Below are 19,542 nucleotides of genomic sequence, written 5' to 3' on the forward strand. Positions count from 1 at the left end.
GTTTAAGCACAGCAATGACAAAACATCTACTTTCCCTAAAGACAGCTAAAAACGATGTTCACATATATGTTTTGCTTCCTCCAGCATAAACTGACCACAACCAGGACTCAAACATGTTCATTTTTCCAACAAATAGACAAAAATTAAATATGACATGTTACTTTTACCAATGTCTCTAAAAAGAAGTAAGCTACCCCAAAGCATTCTGATACCAAAACACAGCATAAGGGCCTCTGTGGTCTTCTGCTGAATAATCAAACATTAAAACCAAAATGAACAAAAAGGGTTTCCTCAGAATAGGTAATGCTAGCAGTCCTGGAAGTTTAAGAGTCCTAAGATAAAATATAAGATAAGTTAAATTTTCAGAAAAAAAAATTACATTTATAAGCAGCAAATTTGCCTGTGGATTTGTTGGTCAAGGGACTACACACACAGAATGAGTAGTGCAATTGTAACTGTGCAGACTGTGGAGGGGGAAAAGGAGGTTCTTGCTGTCAACATGTAGCTACTGCGGCTAGAATGGGTAAGAACTATATTTTTGTCTCTTCTCCTGCTCTTTGGACACTTTGTTTTTAATGAACAGTTGGTATCAGAGCTAAATCCAAAGACTGTTACATGTGGGATTTCCTAATGCAGAGACCTGGCAGAGCTGTTCTATATTCGGCCAAAAAACTAAACAGAAATTAGACTACCTCAAAATGTAACAACTGAGCATCCTCATTCTCTTTCAGTGTTTTCATTTAGTTGGAACAAATGTTTTGCTTTAATGCAAGTGAAAAGAAAAGAACATTTAGGGACAACATAGCTAGATCCCTCATAAAGCTTCATTTTCAAAAGGAGTGTTTGAATCTCTAAATAAATGACAATTCATTCTCTGTTTACTTTAGGTAAACAGAAAATGCATTGCAGAGCACTCATTTTCAAAAGCTAATCAAGAACATTAGGTCCCAACAGATTCATTTAATAGAAATATAATAGGCATTCCTGCTTGCTTTTCATCTTGTCTGGCTGTAAATGCTAAAATGAACAGCAAATTAACCCTGCATTGGAACAGAGTCTCAATGTCACAGCTGATATCCTCCCTCTCACGACTTGTAAACATCCCCGCACCCTGTCACTGCTTTGACTCCTTCTGCATAGGAGAGACGATTAAGTTTGGCAAGAGAGTGGAGGAATACTTGAATTCTAAAGGGAGTACTGCGTGTCAACTCTGCTATCTTCCCTAGCAGAACAAAATATTACCATGTCGTCTCCTAAAATAGTGTACAATGAGGACGTAGGAGGAGGGGTGAGGGCGAGGTTGTTTTTTCCCAAGCTACATATATCAACTGTCTTTCTCTATATTTTTAACTTTACTAGCCATTCTCCAAGTGGCTGCTTATAAACTACTAAACAAAACAAGCTAATAAAGTACAGGGCCATTCAAGCTCTATAATCAGATATAAAAGATGTGCAAACAATTTGAGATCTTAAAATTAATATTCAGTGATATCAGAATTAGCATTTAGAACTCTATACAGAAAACTATAATATTTCATAAATTATGTAATCATGAACAAACCCTTTCAAAAACTGTTTTCACTGTGCTAAAGTAACATTCTAGACTTGTTGTAAGTATGTTATTCTTACAAGTAGTTCGCAGTTATTCTTGAAGGCAAGCCTTGGAGTTTCCTTAGCATAGTGCTGCTGGGGAAAATTTTCAGCATGTCCATCTTCATCTCTAGCCTGAAGGGAAATATAATGGCCTATTTAGGGACTTACAAATAATGGAAGAAAAAAAGCTAAAAGCATAACAGCTCAGATCATTCAACAAACGGGAATCCAGAAATAACAACAATATTAAGAAGTTTGTTTAAATACGCAGTACGCCTTTTAGGTATCAAAATTTGGGATTTATTCTTCTTTACATTGTTTAGTTTGAACATGCAAATTCATCGTGGTGTAATATTTAAAACAATATCAAGCAAACCAAAATCAAATAATTTTGTTGGCAATTACCACCACCTTAGTTTTTCAGTGCACATTGTTCATTGCACATTTAGGATTATATGACATACATACGTGTTTAAACTTTTTGGCATGCTTAAGCAATCTCTAGATAATGCACTTTAAAAAAATTCTAATAGCAAGGCCATAAGAAAAGCAATCTGCATAATTATATTTTGCATTGTAATACTATTAGAGATAAACTGATTCCCCTCCAATTTTAAATAAAGATCTAAAAGGAGCGATGATCTGGTAAGAACCATGATTCTTCAATCAAATGCAGTAAAAAAAAAAATAGACTTAATTTAAAAGCTGCATTAAAAAGTTACTGGTTATTTTGATCTACGCTGTTAATTAAGAAAGCTGAAGTTTAAATGGAGACATTAACAGAACCCATTAGCAATACCGCTTGCATACAGTCTTCTTTCTAATCTCCACCGGTTTCTGGTTTGGAGTGGGAGAGAAGGCAGAGGTAGGTGAAAGGGGGCGTGTCTGCAGCACACTCATTAAACCATTCATTTGGGTGACACTTGCACTCCGCTCTGCTCTCATCTCATCTTAGCCCTAACTGCTCTCTCTTTCCTGGCCCTCTGAAATTCACAGCTGAGCTGTCTCCCTCACATATGGCTTGCATATAATTATGCATATTCCATTTTACACTGCATTAAAATGATGAGCTTCTGGCTCCCTGCCAGCTGATTTTTAAAAGCCCTAGTGAAGTAGGAAAAAGGAGAGAAACACAGGGAGAGCCGCACAGGAAGCAGCAGGTAGTTCTGTCTGCTGTCTCTTTAGATAAAATGTATGTCTGGCACCAAGGGAACAGCTGAGAACTACCTGTTGTTATGTATGGATTGAGGGGGGAGAAAACAATGAGCATACACTGTGGCAGAGATGACAACGCTTATGTATTGTTTCTCCTTTAATGGAGTAAAATCTGCCCTGATGAGCGTCACTCAGAGCTCCCTGGCTATACTGGGGCTTGTCATTTTAGAAAGAGATCCATATTTTGTACATTTTAGAATGTATTGCTTGTGTTTAAGAAAGCTGCTGCTACCTAGCCCACGGAAGGAACTAGATGGAACTTGGAAGTGCAATGTCATGGTCAGTAATATTTAGGTTACAAGAAGTTTGTGGGGAAAAGAGACTGCTCTCTTTTGGTTCACTTTTGAGATTTATCAATATCCCTGGGGCTTGGTGCCTTTTTGTTGTACCTTTTTTTCCTACTAAATCAGACTAAAATAAAAATGCAGTTATAGGATTGGCTATATGTGACAGAGAAAAAAGTTTAATTGTTGTTCATGTCCAGTGGCTGACAAGGCACTGAGACCAATGCATCTTCTGACTGCATCGGAACAACTTTGCAGCTATGCCAGGGTTTAAATTAATATAGCTCAAATGGGTCGCATTTTAAATCCCAACTGGCAAAGGCAGCAGTGGCATACATAAATGAAAGGCAGTTGTAAGAAAGCAGGAAGATGCCAATGGGCAGTGACAATATTAGACTCTTCATAACAAAATGTTAAGCCACTCTATGAGGTACAGGTCTCTTAAAGGCAGGGACCACAACAATTTCATCTTTCTTATTCTGCCATGCCCAGTGCCTTGCTTTTAGTTGATATTTAGCAAACATTTAAGTGATGGAAAAAACGCATACGTGGATAGTAAGTAGACCCTACCATAAACAACTCTGTAGAAAATGCCACCTCAAAATATGCTAAACTTGGTAGTAGCTTTATTATATTCCTGATGCACTATGATACATATGCTTGGAAACACACTTTGCATATAGTTTTCAAGGGCTACTATTTACATATGTATGTCTATATTCAATATATATGTATCTTGTATATAAATATTCATAAGGTGGAATGTGTTTATTATGCATGTACTATGTATACACATTCATACACACCAGATGCCTAGGGATATTTTCAACATTAGTGGCAAAAATACATTCATTCCACTTACACGTAAGGTGCACACAATGTTTTTTGTGTGTTTAAAGGACAAAAAAAATATCCCATTACCGAAGATTTGAATGTGCTTCCTCAAAGGGGCTACAGACTTCATATAAAGCCACATAATTTATGAGGTTAAATAAAGTAGCAGTGGAAGAGAAAGGAGAGGGGGGTTGAAGAGATTCAGAAGTGGAGAGAGAAGGCTAGAAACTTGCTTTTTTATTGAACTATTATGTTCACCTCTGCATCAAACTTCTGTGGCTCTGGGAATGCCCTGTCCTCTAACACCCACCCTGACTCCAGAGTCCAAGAAATTCTATCCTTCAGCCATTTGCCATGTTTCCACCACATGCCACAGAAATGAAAAGCACGCAAAGTATAAGGAGTTCTCCAACCATCACCTTCACATGTATTTGTGTGCACACATAAGAACTTACGCACACTTCTCACCACTGTAATCCCCTTTGCATTGTGAAGTTTTTAATGTGTAATTTTCAATTACTATGACAGGAATAAGTGGAATTCAGTGCATTCATCTAAGGCAGGAATTCTCTACCCCAGCTGCATATTAGAATCATCTGGGGTGGTTTGTTTGTTTTGGGCTTGTTTAACATATTGGTATCTGACCCCCCTCCCTTCTAAGATTCTGCTTTAATTGGGGCCTGGACACAGGTGGTTTTTAGAAAGCTCTCAGGAGATTGTAATGTACCAAGGAAGGGCGAGAACTGCTGATCTAAGGGGAGTGTCTACAGCTATCAAGGGGAGGCCCTTGGCATAGCTGCCAGAATGTTCTCTAACCACTCCAGTCCCAGGCACTGGAGTGAACCACTGTGCTATGAGAGGGGGATATACAGGTTGAGCACCACTGATTCAAAAATCTGAAATCCAACACACCCCAAAATACAAAACTTTTTGAATGCCAACATGATGCTCAAAGGAAATGCTCAATGGAGCATTTCATGTTTTGAATTTTCAGATTTAGCATGCTCGACCAGTAAGCATTTACAACGCAAATATTCCAAAATCCCAAACACTTCTGTTACCAAGCATTTTGGATAAGGAACACTCTACCTCTAGGATGTAGTCCCTATGATAGATCTTACCCTAAATATTCAAAAAGCCTGGGCAACACAGGGAGACCCCATCTCTACCAAAACAAAACAAAACAAAACAAAAAAATTAGCCAGGTGTAGTGGCATGCACCTGTAGTCCTAGCTACTTGGGAGGCTGAGGCAGGAGGATTGCTTGAGCCCAGCAATTCGAGGTTACGGTGAGCTATGATCACACCACCACGCTCCAGCATGGGCAACAGAGCAAGACCCTGTCTCAAGAAAAAAAGATTTAAGAGATTACACAACTAGTTGCTTGTGGGCAAAAATTATCATTATTTGTTTGTTTCTTAGTTTCTGGTATGACCAATAATCTTGGAAGAACTACCGTACTGCTTCCTTAAAAAGGCCTTCCTAAACGTCTCTATCCAAGGCAAATATCTCTTCTGTGGTCTTTCTTAGACTCAACATGGTTGCAACCTTGGAATCACTGGTGTGATTTTTGTCTCCCCCACTAGCCTACAAGCTTCCTAAGGGCAAGGATGGAGTCTGATCTTCTACCACTGTATCTTCAGCCCAGCCACTGCCTGATGCCCAGTAAGTGACCTCTGTAAGAATGAGCTGGATCATTCACAGAACTTGGTGGCAATGTTAGACAAAATCCATAGGACCTTCCTTACCTTACATAGAGAATCAGTTCATACTGTTTTACAACCTCTTATACATTAAAGTCAGAGGCTTTACTATATTTAATATATTCTACATCTGCCCCCACTTGGGGTGCCAGACAATGACTTAACAAGGAGGGTGGACATATGACACCGATGACCCCTTCAGGGAGGAATATGTGAACACTAAAATTGTTCAGAATCACTGACTCATGGTAATAATATAAAGCAGACCAACTTTTGGCTGGTTTTATTATTGTTCTTAAATCCTCTGCAGACAATGCATTCTCTAATTGCCTGTCCAGAGTAGACCACCCCACTGTCGGCTCTAGATATCTGCTGGGGCCAGAAGAATTGTGTTCATGTCTGACTTTTTTCCAGAGGGACAAGTTCTGAAAGAAGGCACATCAAGGCACTTCATGATGAACTAACTCTCTCCTTGTGTCTTATTTTCAACAGTTTTATTCTGACTAATGTGCTAGATATTTACGCCAACTACAGGGAAAAGCAAATGGGGGACTATTTTTTTTGCATTTTACTACAAATGTGATTGTCAGAACAAAGGTGCATTTTTGACCTATTATTCAAAGGAAACTTCATTTTTTTTTTTTTTTGCCATAACAGAAACAAAAATCCTTCAGTTAAACTGCAAGCAATTTCCCTGTCTTGCTGACAGTTGTGTATCCATTTTCATGGTTTGCCTAACATTTAGATAAATATTAGATGATATGAGAAATTTACAGTAATTGCCTCTCTACTTCAAAAACCTCTGGTTTAAACAAACTTTGTATTCACCTCTCTTTCCCTCTGAATCAGCACCAATTCACTTCTCTTATTTTGATTCTTACAATACGGCAAACTTTAGTTCTTTAAAGAATTCACTGCTTCCTCTGGGACAAAGTCATGGTGCCATGTGCTTGTTGGAGCAAGCTCGGCATTCTTCCTCCTCTGGAGAACGCCTTTAGAAAAGGTGGAACACATTCTAGAAATAGCTCCACTTGCCTACCCCAGAGAAGTGTGATGTTTCTGACTCCATGAAAAGGTTAACAATATTGCCATTTAAGTAGAAAAATAATTAGGCTTCAGAGTTAATACCTCCCTGTGATGAATGGGAGTTTACACTTCTGTGTCATTGTGATCTCAGGATTTCTTTTGAAAACAAGCAAAGGTTCTGCCTGGAATCAGGGCTGGGGAGAGCACAGCAGAGTTTCCAAGCTTAGCCCTCCTATGCTGCAGCAGAGACAGCACATGTCAGCTCACACATGTGGCACTGTTACCGGACTTAAGAACACCAAAAACAGTGCAACTCAAAGTTGTGAGAATAAGTGTATGTTGAATAACTGGAGAGGAGAAAATAGGGGACATAGATTTTATATTTTATAACTAATTGTTGGAACCAGAAATAATAGAATTTCTTTTTGAAATTCAAGGTAAAAGCATGGGGACACTGCTCTGAAAATGCATGGAATTTCATTTTCTGAAATCTCATTTCTGGTTTAGCCTTCCTTTCTCAAATGTGTCCACACGTTCTCTTGAGGAAGCTCAGGAATAAACAGCAGCTATCACACACTGCCTTTCAGTGTGCTGTGAATGTCTTTGTGAACTGAACTAAAGGTCAGTGCTGTTTCTTTGTCCTGCAGTGGACAGATACCTGGGACCTCTCTTCAGCCACCCCTGCCTCTGATGGGAACAACATAGGGAGGTCTTCAGAGTAGCTCCCTGCCTCCCCTGGAGTTTCTGCACTGTTGAGCTCATCTCAGTGGCCCAACTCCTCAGGTCTGAATTCTCAGTGCCCTTCTACTGGGTCTCCTGTCCTTTAACCCCATTCTTTCTGATGGAACTAGATTCCATCTCTCCTTCTGCTGGCAGATCCTTACGTGTCCTTTAAGCCTTCGTTCAGACTGCAGCTCCTTTAGGAAGTCATTGGTGACTCTTCCTCCTGGTCCTCACCTAAGCTCTGCACCCTCTGTCCCTGTATGTATTTACATTCCACACCGATTTATTGCATTGCATTATGACCATGTGTGTGTCTGCCTCTCCTACTAATCAAAGAGGTCCTTGAGTGTGGAAACTGCGTTCTGTCCAGCTTCAAATGTCCAGATCCTGGACTAGTGCCTGGCATACTATAAGGGTTCCATAAATGACAGAGTGAGCAAATGAATAAATGAATGGGTTTCTATCCTTTAACACTATGGCTGGATATTCAGCCTTGCCCTCGAGTCCCTACCAGTTGAGTGTTCTGCCTCTGAACCTCAGGAGTCTTCTCCATACCCAAGTCTTAGCAGGGCTCTCCTAGAGCTATCTGATCACACCTTCCTCACACCTAGACCTTCACCAACTATTCAGTGCACTTCTGCCCAACATCTGTTCTTCCTACTTGGTTAGCTACCAGGGTCTTGGCCTCACAGAAGATTTTGCACTCAGTTTGGACTTTGGCCAATCATCTTTTCGCCCTACATGCTTCTCTCCTCCACATCCCTGCTGGATTGATCCTCTGGTCTTTGTCCAACAAATTCTCACCCTCAAAAGTCCATTCCTTGATTAAACAACTGGGCACCTTGTTCCCTGTTTCTGATATCTCACCTTCTCCTAGAGTCCCAGGTCTGTCTGAGACTCCTTGGTTACCATCCATGTCTTATCTCCTCTACCAGACTGGAAACTCCTTGACGGCAGAGACCATGCATTATGTATGAAGTCTCTTATATAACAAACAATCCTGTAAATATATATCGAATGGTTTCATTAGCCCTCACTCTTCCTTAAGCCAAGGCCTGGAGTGTTCTGTTTTTCTCTACTCTGAACTGCTTACCTCTATGAATGGATATCCCTTAAGTACGAGTTATTTATATGCAAATATTCAAGGCACTGAACAGATTGTAGAGAGTTGCATGGTTCTCAAACAAAATTATGTGTGCATGCAGCTTGGGTGGAGGGCTTTCTCCTGGACACAGGGCTCCCACCTGGCATCAGGCTCTCTGCTCTGGAGATATGCCAGTAACCCAGAAACATCCATCTCTGGACCCATGCATCTGCTCCATTCACATTACTACTAATGTCTGCATCAGGATCCCTTGCCTTCCCTTTCATCTGCTTGTCGATTGTCTATGGGGATTTCTGCAGTGGTGCTGTTTTACTTCGTTCTTTTAACCAAATGTATTTAAATTCCCACTTAGCGTGTAGGCTGTAGGAGAAGCTGTTTGCCCAGAGAAGGCCCTCCTAATTCTCCATCCTCCTTAACTGGCTACCTGACAGGCCTTCTCCATATCTCTTCAGGCTCCTCTGACAGCTCACACACCTCTGATGGATGAGATGGACTTATTTGCTGCAGCTATTTTTTCACATCATGCAAACCTTTATATATATCATAAATTTTTAATATCCAATTTGGAGTCTTCAAAGAATAATGGTAACAAATATGCAACATGAAGATAATGGGAATCGAATCATGTTTATGGCCTCCATGAGCATCTCCTTAAATGATGTCAGGTCAGGGACCCTCAGAGCCGCACGCATGTGAGGCTATGGGGCTGATCTTGTGCCTGATTAATGGCTGCCTTTACTCGGGGGCCCTAATGGATTGCATGACAGTTATGGCAACAGATTCCACATCAGCCTGAAATACAGCTTCCACATGAACTAAAATATATCATGTTCATCCCAGCACATTACCACTGTGTCTGGAATAATCAGAGCAGTGGCTTAAGCAGTTCTGAAAATGTCTGTTTTTACTTTTTATTTTTAAATCTATTTTTCCTTTATTGGACAGGTGACCCTTTTGCATTTATCTTGCAGGGCTCTTTCTCAGGTCACCTGAGTGTCTTTGTTTGGTAAGAATTTTTATATCACAGCATCTATAGGTAAGGCCCAGCAGCTAGGGGCATGCAGCTCCCTTCTTTTTCATTCTCTGCTAAGGCCATGCCACCTCAAGCCCCAGGCAGCTTCTGATTACTCCAGAAGCTTAATCGACAGTGGATTATCCAGGCTCCTTCCCCTTCCCCTACTTTCCTCCTCCGCCCACTGCCTGCCTTTTGGCTTTTTACTAGTCATTTGCATCTATTACCCAGGGACACAGTGAGGGGAAACAAAAGGAAGGGAAACACAAATGATTCCACTTTGCTACTGGTTGGCACCCACAAAATGCTTAATTAATAGACCTAATCTAGGCATTTCAGGTAGTCCTTTTATTCCTTTTCTCTGAAATTACTAGGCAGAAGGGGGTTGGGCTCATATGATTATATGCAGACCTCATGATGGACCTGAGAAATCAGAGAAAATGTTAAACAGGCAAGGGCTAGAAGGGAACTCCAGGACCCTGTCTGTAAGGCTAGAAAAGGATCCAGATGTTACAGAGGAGATTCACTATCTATAGGATGCCTCGCCCAGAAATAACCTGGCCTCAAATGGGATTAAAAAACACAATACTAACCAGATTAAGATGCTGCTCCGTTATTATCCGGGATTGATAATAACGGCTAACATTTCTACAGCTTTTCATGTATGCACCAGACACATCCTTAGTGCTTTATATGTATCAACTCATTTAATGCACACACCCATACATATATCAAGGAAAAAAAATGACTTATGAAGTAGGTATTATCATTATCTCCATTTTACATATGAAGAAGCTGGGGCACTGAGACGTTACGGAGTTCACACAAACTCACACAGTTACCAAGTGGTAGAACCAGGATTCAGACCCAGGCAGTCTGGTTCCAGAATCCCCATTCTACACACTGATGATCTCCCACCTGCGTGCTGATGGCAAAGGTAAATCGTGTACAATAACTTGAAAACATGGGTGTCATTACATTTTAAAAACATGTTACTAAGGGAAGTTTCCAAATTTCTTTGGTTTTAGCACTCCAAGATTGAATATACCAAGAAAATTAGGAAAATAGAGTGTTTAATGACAAATGTAACAGAATCGGGGGGTGGGGAGGTGGGGAAGATGGGGGAGGAGGGTGCGGGGGAAGGGGAAGAGGCAGCCTGCAAAGAGCCCAAGAAAAGGGTTCCCTGCAGCTTCAGAAGCAACGTCAGTAGGTCTCTCGTGAAGCCTGCGGAAGATGGTATTTCAACATCTTCAACACCAACTTCTTTTTTTTTTTTTTTTGAGAGACTCTCACTCTGTCCCCCAGGCTGGAGTGCAGTGGTGCCATCTCAGCTCACTGCAAGCTTCGCCTCCCCGGTTCATGCCATTCTCTTGCCTCAGCCTCCTGAGTAGCTGGGACTACTGGCGCCCGCCACCACATCTGGCTAATTTTTTTCTATTTTTAGTAGAGACGGAGTTTCACTGTGTTAGCCAGGATGGTCTTGGTCTCCTGACTTCGTGATCCGCCCACCTTGGCCTCCCAAAGTGCTGGGATTACAGGGGTGAGCCACCGCGCCTGGCCAAACCAACTTGTTTAATCTGATTCTTATTAAATAAACCTCATATCATCAAGTATGACACCTAGGTCTCTCAATACCAGAAAAGACATGCCCTACCAAAACTCACTCAGTTCTGCAGGTCCTTTAGCAATCTCCTTTGTGGACTTCTAAAAACATCATCAATATTATGATACAATTTTTTTTAATCCTGTAGGTGATGCTGTACAGACTACAACGGACATTCATGCTATCTTGTCTCCTGTATTTCTGGCACTTGGTATACGAATGCAGATTGTGACTTTGGTCAACATGAGTCAGTTCATCAAGGCAGTGGATATCCCTGGACCAATCAGTGAAACTGAGTCCCTGGATGTGCCTTGTCAAGAAACCTGCCCAGACTGTGGTGATTGTTTTGGGGGGTGAGGGGGTGGAGCACAAAAAGCCAGTTGGCCAACCTCTGCTCCATCCACAACGCCCTCCACTCCTAGGAATAATAGAGACAGAAGTACAACAATGCAGCCCTGAGCAGGTCGATGGCTAATTAGCTCAAGTTGGTGGGAGCACAAAGCAAGAGGCTTAGGTCACTGCCCTGAGTGAGTTAGCTTGCTCTGTGTCACTGTCACAGAACACACCCTTCGTCATGACCTGCCATGTCACACGTGTACAGGTCTTGGCAAAGGGGAGACAGACACCAGAAAACATGTGAAAGGATGCGGATGAATCAGTGCACATCTCTCACTGCTTCTGGAAGAAATAACTCACAGGGCATATGCTGGTGAGGGTAGTCATGGATAGCTGAGTCACAAATTGAAACAAATGGTGTCCGTGAATTAGTTACTAATCCTGAGGTCAAGGACTATAAATTCTCTACTAACAGCAATACTTGTCAAAGACATGACGTCACAATTGTTATTTGTAACAAGAGCTCAGCACTCAGATCAACTTAACGTTCTTTTCTCCCACCAGCAACCACAGAAATGCTATAATCAGGGTCTGGGTATAACCAGGGTTGCCTACGTCTGTTCTGGCCAGTCCATATGCTAAGCCTCAGTTCACCTCATCCCCCAGATGCCCACCAACCAGCAAAGCAGGCCTGCAGATGCTTCAAAACCGTTCCCAGCCACCACCCTGCACTCTCGCCACTCATTCCCCGCAGCTTCAGCTTGAGCCCACTTCCATACGGTTCCCAGCTCACCACCCTCACCCTGACTCTGGCCCTGCCCTGGGCCCTTTGATCTGTGTACTCGGCCTGGCTGGAGCTGACTGTCCTCCATGGGTATGGCCTTGGTCCTGCCACTCTGGTCTTTATTCTGGACAGACATAGGAAAGTATTCCACCCTGGTCACTGCTCTGGCCTGGGACAGTGTTACAGTCAGCATTGCATAATGTTGTCCAAAATATAATTTGTCTTAAAGGTAAGATTTCTTTAGGAAGAAGTATGAGTATTATACAATACATGTAAAGATCTAAAATCAGCCTGAACATGAAGGAGAAAGCCTAGAACCAGGACAGAATCCTGACTTTTACTGTGCGCTAGCCACATAAATGTTCTGACAGATATGCAGCAATACTGCGACTTCTGCCAGTGGATGTAGGCAAAGGAAGAAGATGAGGTAACACATCCCTGGTCTTTCAGACTGTGAAGTTCAAACATGATTCTGAGCAGGATGGTCCTCCTGACAGCTCCAAATATGACCCATGTGCCACTTGACCTGTTAACGGAGGTGCTATCAGACTTAAGGAAGAAAAATATCTGAATTACTCTGCTTCCAAACCCAGGACCAATGAAGGCGAAGAGGCTTCATAAATAATGACCTCTGCTCCAATGATACTCTCTGGAGTCTTTGTTTTAAATCCCAGCCATTCTGCAGATGATGAATTGAGGTAATAAAAGGTGGGATTGTGGCATGCTTAAACAGTGGATAATCATTTCAGCAGAATTTGACTGGGGTTTAGGGACACACCTGTTGAAGCCAACAGCTGAGTATCAAGTTAAAGTTCATTTCTGGATGACAACTTTAGTTAATTGTTGCTCCTCTGTCACCCTCTCTTCTTCTTTCTCCCTTCTCCTTCTCCTTCTCCTTCCTCTTCCTCTTCCTCTTCCTCTTCCTCTTCCTCTTCCCCTTCCCCTTCCCCTTCCCCTTCTTCTTCTTCTTCTTCTTCTTCTTATTATTATTATTATTATTATTATTACATTTCCAGGAGGCGTATTTTGGGGTCAAAGCCCAGGTGAAGAAAGACAAAAAGTGACCTGGGTTTCCACATCCTCTCCCTTCTTAGTATAAACTGAGAACAATAATACGTGGTTCTGCCTTGCACAGTGAGCAGCCCCACCCCTTCTGTTTGCTCCATTCCCTCCCTCACTGAACCTTTCTAGTTACCAAAATTTTCAAGCTGTCCCAGTTCCTCTGCACCCTGATCTCTCAACCACCCAGAGTTGCTCTAGATGGCATCTCAGAGATGACTGGAAACCCCACTGTATGAAGGCTGGACCCCACTGGGGAGGGCACCACCAATTCCAAAACCTTCCAACTCAGTGACTACTTCATGGAACTGTCATCAGGAACAAAGGAAGAAGATTCAATATAGAAGCCACTTTTACAATAATAATAAGATTTAATGATTGTTCTGTGCCGGACCCCGTGCTAACCATTTTACAGACTTTGGCTCATTATAGCTTCTTAAACCTTTAGGAAGTGCCTATTACTCACCACCTCCATTTTGCCAGTGTAGAAACTGACATGTAGAGAAGTTAAGCAACTTGTCTAAGACCAAAGAGCCCATAAAAGGCAAAGCTGAGCTCTAAATGCAGGTGTCATGACACCAGGCGCAGATCTCATCCCCCATGCCACACTGCTTGTGTGCCCCAGGAGCACAGTTGGCAGAAGCAGCATGGTAACGATGAGTGACAGAAACCGCAGGGATTACTAGAAGGCAGAGAAGTCGTGGCTCAAACCCTCACATCCTTGCAGGTCCTTGTGGGTGAGAGGGAACACGCCCTCTGGTCTCTCCCCTTCGTGGTGAATTATTGGTGTCCAATGCAGCTCAAACGGAGGGATGGTGAGGGAGCTGGCACCTCATAGGGGAACCTGAGAGCCAATCTCATAGGCTGAGGAACACAGCCAAAGGCTGAGCACACCCAAACCCAAAGCCCACCAGTATCAGCAGGGTGGCCTCTCCATGTATTCTGGACGTGGGGTATGGGACCAAGATGAGGCAAGGATGGTTGGATGGTGGCTGCAGATGAAATAGGAGTGGTGCCAGCGAAGTCCTGTGAGTCAGCGTGAGAAACCCTGCATAGAGATGGGGAAGGAGACATCCCTGAAGCTGACAGACTTCTCACCAGAGGGCTCACTCATTTTGAAATCTCTTAAATTCCAGTTTCATGTGCACATCCCACAAATGAAAGATTATGGGATCTTTAGTGATCCCATAATCAAAGTGAGAGTGAGCTCAAATCTTTTCTCAGGTTCCTAGACAAACTGAGACATGTTCTCAAGGACACGGGATTCTAGATTCATAAACCTCCTCCTACGGTTCTTGCCTAATCACAGAATAGAAAATTGTTATTCTTTGATGTAGAAAATAGTAAAAGGGGAATAAGAATGATCGTTTCATAAGATTATTGATATCAGCCTTCCCTTCTTAATAAAAACAGGCAGTGTTTACATGCAGTCAAGTATCCTAGTATAATAAAGAAATTTCCGTCATTTATTTGTCTTAAGGGATAAAAGACTATTTGCCTTTGAGTTATAAAAATGTTTTGACTAGTTCCATAAACTGTAGAATGCAATACTCTATATCTATACTAAAGCACTATATGTGTCATTGTGGCCCCACAGAATGCAGACAGTGGGGCAAGGGCACTTAAGTAATGTTTTCCTTAGGTCTCCATTCACTCATTTAGTCATCTGTTCTTCACTTACTGAGCATCTACTGTGTGCCGGGCAGTAGTAGACAACTGAATAATCAAGCACCTAAAATGAATGGTATTCAGCTCGCATGCTCAGTACATTTTAATTTTTTAAGTTCAATGATAACAATAAAGCAAATGGTCCCTTGAAAGCTCTATTTATATCCAATCTGGAGTGTCAAAGATCATATATTTATATCCTGTTTAAAACTTAGATGTTTAAATAATTACAATTTTATAGCGGTAAATAAAAGTAAACTACGAAAGGCAAGAAGTAGAAAATACTCTTGTTAGCAGGCAAGAATTTTAAGGAAGTAAAAAGCAAGAAAAAGTGAGAGCAAATTCTCAAGGGCTGAGCACCCCATGTGCTCACCACCCTCACCCTGACTCTGGCCCTGCCCAGGACATTAGTACAGAAAGGGGTGAGGAGGGCCACGTGGTGCCACTCCAACCCGAGTTTGATTCCTGGATTCCTGGTGCCACCACTGATGGGGAAAAGAGGAACCTAAACATCAGCAAAATGGGGTCCACAACATCCATTTCAGAAATCTGTTGCAAGGATTTAATGAGACAATCCGTCACACAATGTCTGGCACAGAATAAGTACTCAATATATGACAGTTACTTAAATTTCACAAATCTGCTTCCTTTTCCAGAGAAAAAAAGAAAACCTCAGCTGGCAAGAAAGCAATAGGAACTCACTATCTTTTCTTATCATTAAAGTCTTGATTAAAATTAAATTGCATGCAACTATAAGGGTATGCCCAGCATCCCACTGCAAACGCCAATCAGAAGACACTGCCAAAGGCTGGAGGAATTTTAGAAATGCACAAACACACCCACTCATCAGGATCCTAACCCTCTACACAATCTGGACACAATCAGTACTTAACGACCACTTCTATCTCTCTTCGGCCATCTGACTATCCCTTTCGCTCCCTGCAAAAAAGGCATTGTTTTGTTTCCTTTGTATCTCTTTACTCCTAGTATATCCAGAGCACCATCTCGGTCAACAAACTTTCCACACTCGCCAAGGGGCTCCCACGTGAGCAGCCCAGGATTCGTGGGCACTGCAGTATGTTGAATTCCATGGCCTTCACCGCACCTCTGCCAAATAACTCAAACTAAGATTTTGGGGCCGGGCGCGGTGGCTCAAGCCTGTAATCCCAGCACTTTGGGAGGCCGAGACGGGTGGATCACGAGGTCAGAAGATCAAGACCATCCTGGCTAACCCGATGAAACCCCGTCTCTACTAAAAAATACAAAAAAATCTAGCCGGGCAAGGTGGCAGGCGCCTGTAGTCCCAGCTACTCGGGAGGCTGAGGCAGGAGAATGGCGTAAACCCGGGAGGCGGAGCTTGCAGTAAGCTGAGATCCGGCCACTGCACTCCAGTCTGGGCGACAGAGCGAGACTCTGTCTCAAAAAAAAAAAAAAAGATTTTGGTGTTATTTCCCTTGATTACCATTTATGTCACCTCTTTCAATTCCTTATTTTCCAGGTACTAACTTCACCCCATATAAACTTTGTTTCTAAATCAATAACAGAGGACACCTTTATCATTTGCATCTTTATATGCTCAGCGCTCAGCAGAGCTTGGGCACACATACATTGAAATCCACACACTGAGTAACCTCACCAAAGACAGTGAGGAGCAGAAAAGATAAACGAGAGGGAGATTTTCTGAACAATCTGATATTTGGCTCACCATTTCCAGAAAGTGTGCAAATTAAGGCCAGTCACAGTAGCTCATGCCTGTAATCCCAGCACTTCAGGAAGCTGAGGTGGGTGGATTGCTTGAACTCAGGAGTTTGAGAACATCCTGGGCAACCTGGCAAAATCCTGTCTCTACTAAAAATACAAAAATTAGCCGGACATTGTAATGGGCACCTGTAGTCCCAGCTACTCCAGAGGTTGAGACACAAGAATCGCTTGAGCCCAGGAGGCAGAGGTTGCAGTGAGCTGAGATCACACCACCGCACTCCAGCCTGGGTGATACAGTGAAACTCTGCCTTAAAAAAAAAAAAAAAAAAAAAGTGTGCAAATTTGCAGCTCTTATTTTCTTATTCGAAAGGCTAGGGCTTTTCATTTTAACTAAGTGTTGCCAGATTTATTAGGTCCTCCTTCATTTTAGAATTCAGTTCAAAACTGCTGTCTTCGGGGTTTGATTTTGTTTAAATGTGTCCACCCTTATCTTTCTGAAACATCATCTCTTATTTATAATCCTTAGACATGATTCTCCATCATCTGGCAATTTCTTCTACATAAATAAGAACTCCCCTCCCTGAGTCAGCTGTGCAACCTGAAAAAGCTGTCTTTTATTTTACTGATTTATTTCATCTTACAGTAAAATGTCCTCCTTGTGCAAAACATCTTAATTGCTATTTCTCCTTGTCCCTTGCCTCGTCACAGGAAGCTGCTCCACAGGTACCACATAATGTTTATGCTCATTTGTTTCTTTCTATTACATCCTGCCTTCCTGTGCACTAGAATCCGATGCCTACGAAGATATAATCAAAATGAAATTGTATTAGTTTAGATTAGCATCTGTGGCAGCGATTCCTATAAATGATACAGACAAGGCAGTAGCTATAATATCTGTCTTGTTTCGAGGTTAAAATGAAAAATGACATCTTTGATGGAAAAGACTCCACGGAGACCCCAGCAGAAACGAGGCCTCTTCCTCTGCTCGCAGACAGCTCTCTTCCCCATCATATGGCTGACAGGTGTGTAATCATGTTCCTTAGTCACAGTTTGTGTTGAAATAACCAATTACCAAATGAATGAGAATCAAGCTCCAGTGCGACTGTTGCCACCATTGCAAAGTGATGATGTGTCATCCAAAGCTCAGGCGTTAAGGGGAGGCTCTGTCTGGGCTTCTCCTCAGCCAAGGATGCTCTCCAGGGCTGCGAGAAGCCTTTGCTGCTCTACGCTGAATTTGATAAAATACGGGACATTTCTCCTTTGGCCCCTGCCCTTCAGTAATGGAGATTCCAACAGGGACACAAATGAATGGTTAGCCAGGTTTTCTGGGCAACTCAACACCATCCCCACCACTTCCTTTCCTTGACTTTTCCAGAACACATCATCCTCACCTGTCACCAAGCACCCACTGGCACAACTGTCTCTCTGGCCACCCAGATTTCCACGTGAACAGGGCATTATCTGCCGTATTTATCCTATATCTTTCCTCTGTGATATACATCATCTGCTACCAGACTCCATGGTAACAAAGAACAATGCCAAAGTCCAACAGCCCTGACGTTCCAAGCGTACCCTCAACAGGCAAGGAATTCCCCAGATCCACTGATCAGGAGAGGTGTGGTAGATACAAGCAGCCTACAGAGTCTTGCGTTGTTCTAGGTTCTAGATGAATACTGTCAAGCACAGAAAATCCCTTTGCATTCATGAAAACCATAAGCACAAAAATTGCATTTTTATTGGCCCAAAGGTTATTTGTTAATATGTTGAGGGAGAAAGCTTGCAAGTAACTCAAATAAAGTCAAGGAAGAAAGCTGAGATATTGACCTATTTACAATGGATTATGATAGCACTGCTATTACACTTAATGTAGATCTTCACCAAACATGGACCAATCTCTCCTCTCTGCCAGGCATACCCTGTTGCAGGGCCCGTGGGTGGAAGAGCCCTACCTCCCAGACTGGTGGCTGAAAGAATGAAAGGATAGGTGAAAGGAAGTGGCTGCCCCATGGCTTGGTTTCCCATCCACAAAGCAGGGCTCGTACCTGTTACCCACACTTGGTAGAATGAGAGCGTGGTTGTAACCACCATGTAATACCAATAGTTAAAACTCAACAAAAGATTCTGAGTTGTGTGTCCTACTGACAACTTTGAGTCAAAAATACTGTATGCTTTCCAATCAACATCACATTTTCAGTAAAGCCAAGGAAGGTGGTGATTCAATTTTTAGGCAGTGAATATCAAGGTAAAAATTCCCTAGATTGATTCAGACTAAAAGATACAAGGAGATTAAGACAGATTCAAAGAGGTGAGTGAAAAGTACAATTCTTTTATATCCTTCACTCTTTTTTAAAACTTATCATGAAATAAATCTCATCATGAAAGATGTTCCACCAGAAGATTTACCCTCAAAGACCAGACCAATATTACTTTCCAATAAAAATGCTTGGTAAGCTACACTTTGCAGGAGACGAAGGACAATAAATGTGTAAGGGGAAGGAAAAAACACCAACCTGCTCTCCTCCAGTGGTATTCCTCTGAAACTGATGACTGTTTAACCAGTCTTGTTATCCTTATTAGCATAAGTGCTCACTACCCTTGCTTCTCTCTTCCTGGAAGGGCAACTGAGACCCTACACCTGCCCTTCACAATGGCTAGCATCACGGGCCCCAGTTGAGGGAGAAGGATGAGGTTCGAGGTGTATAAAGGTAAGCAGAAAACAATGTGAGAGATGGGCTGAAAAGGGGGGCAAGAATGCAGGTGGCTGCAGAATGCATGGGTCTCCTTCCCAGGTGGGGTGAGGCCTGGAGCTGCATTACGCACAGGGCGTCTCTCCTCCACTTATTCATGTGCTCCTGGCAATTTTGGCAGGGGCACCTCGAGTGAAAAGCACACTACTT

The 19,542-nt window shown here is 42.4% G+C and overlaps 1 protein-coding gene and 1 long non-coding RNA gene across 5 annotated transcripts in view; one reads left to right on the forward strand and one right to left on the reverse strand.

Annotated features, from left to right (window-relative positions):
• The window catches only part of SOB (sine oculis binding protein homolog), a 173,775-nt gene that overhangs the window by 73,095 nt on the left and 81,138 nt on the right, over positions 1–19,542 (reverse strand). For 3 of the 4 annotated variants that reach the window (XM_011736392.2, XM_071096663.1, XM_011736393.2), the window contains exon 5: positions 1,630–1,725. The exons of the other annotated variant lie outside the window; for it this stretch is intronic. In XM_011736392.2, coding sequence (XP_011734694.1) covers positions 1,630–1,725 — 96 coding nt within the window. The remainder of the gene's footprint in view (positions 1–1,629; positions 1,726–19,542) is intronic. 4 annotated transcript variants of the gene reach the window in all.
• On the forward strand, positions 474–17,650 carry LOC139363343 (uncharacterized). Its single transcript, XR_011623491.1, has 3 exons — positions 474–523; positions 5,512–5,590; positions 17,555–17,650. It is a non-coding gene; the product is annotated as an uncharacterized lncRNA (long non-coding RNA).

Source organism: Macaca nemestrina, chromosome 5 (assembly GCF_043159975.1).
Source record: "Macaca nemestrina isolate mMacNem1 chromosome 5, mMacNem.hap1, whole genome shotgun sequence".
NCBI classification, from domain to species: domain Eukaryota; kingdom Metazoa; phylum Chordata; class Mammalia; order Primates; family Cercopithecidae; genus Macaca; species Macaca nemestrina.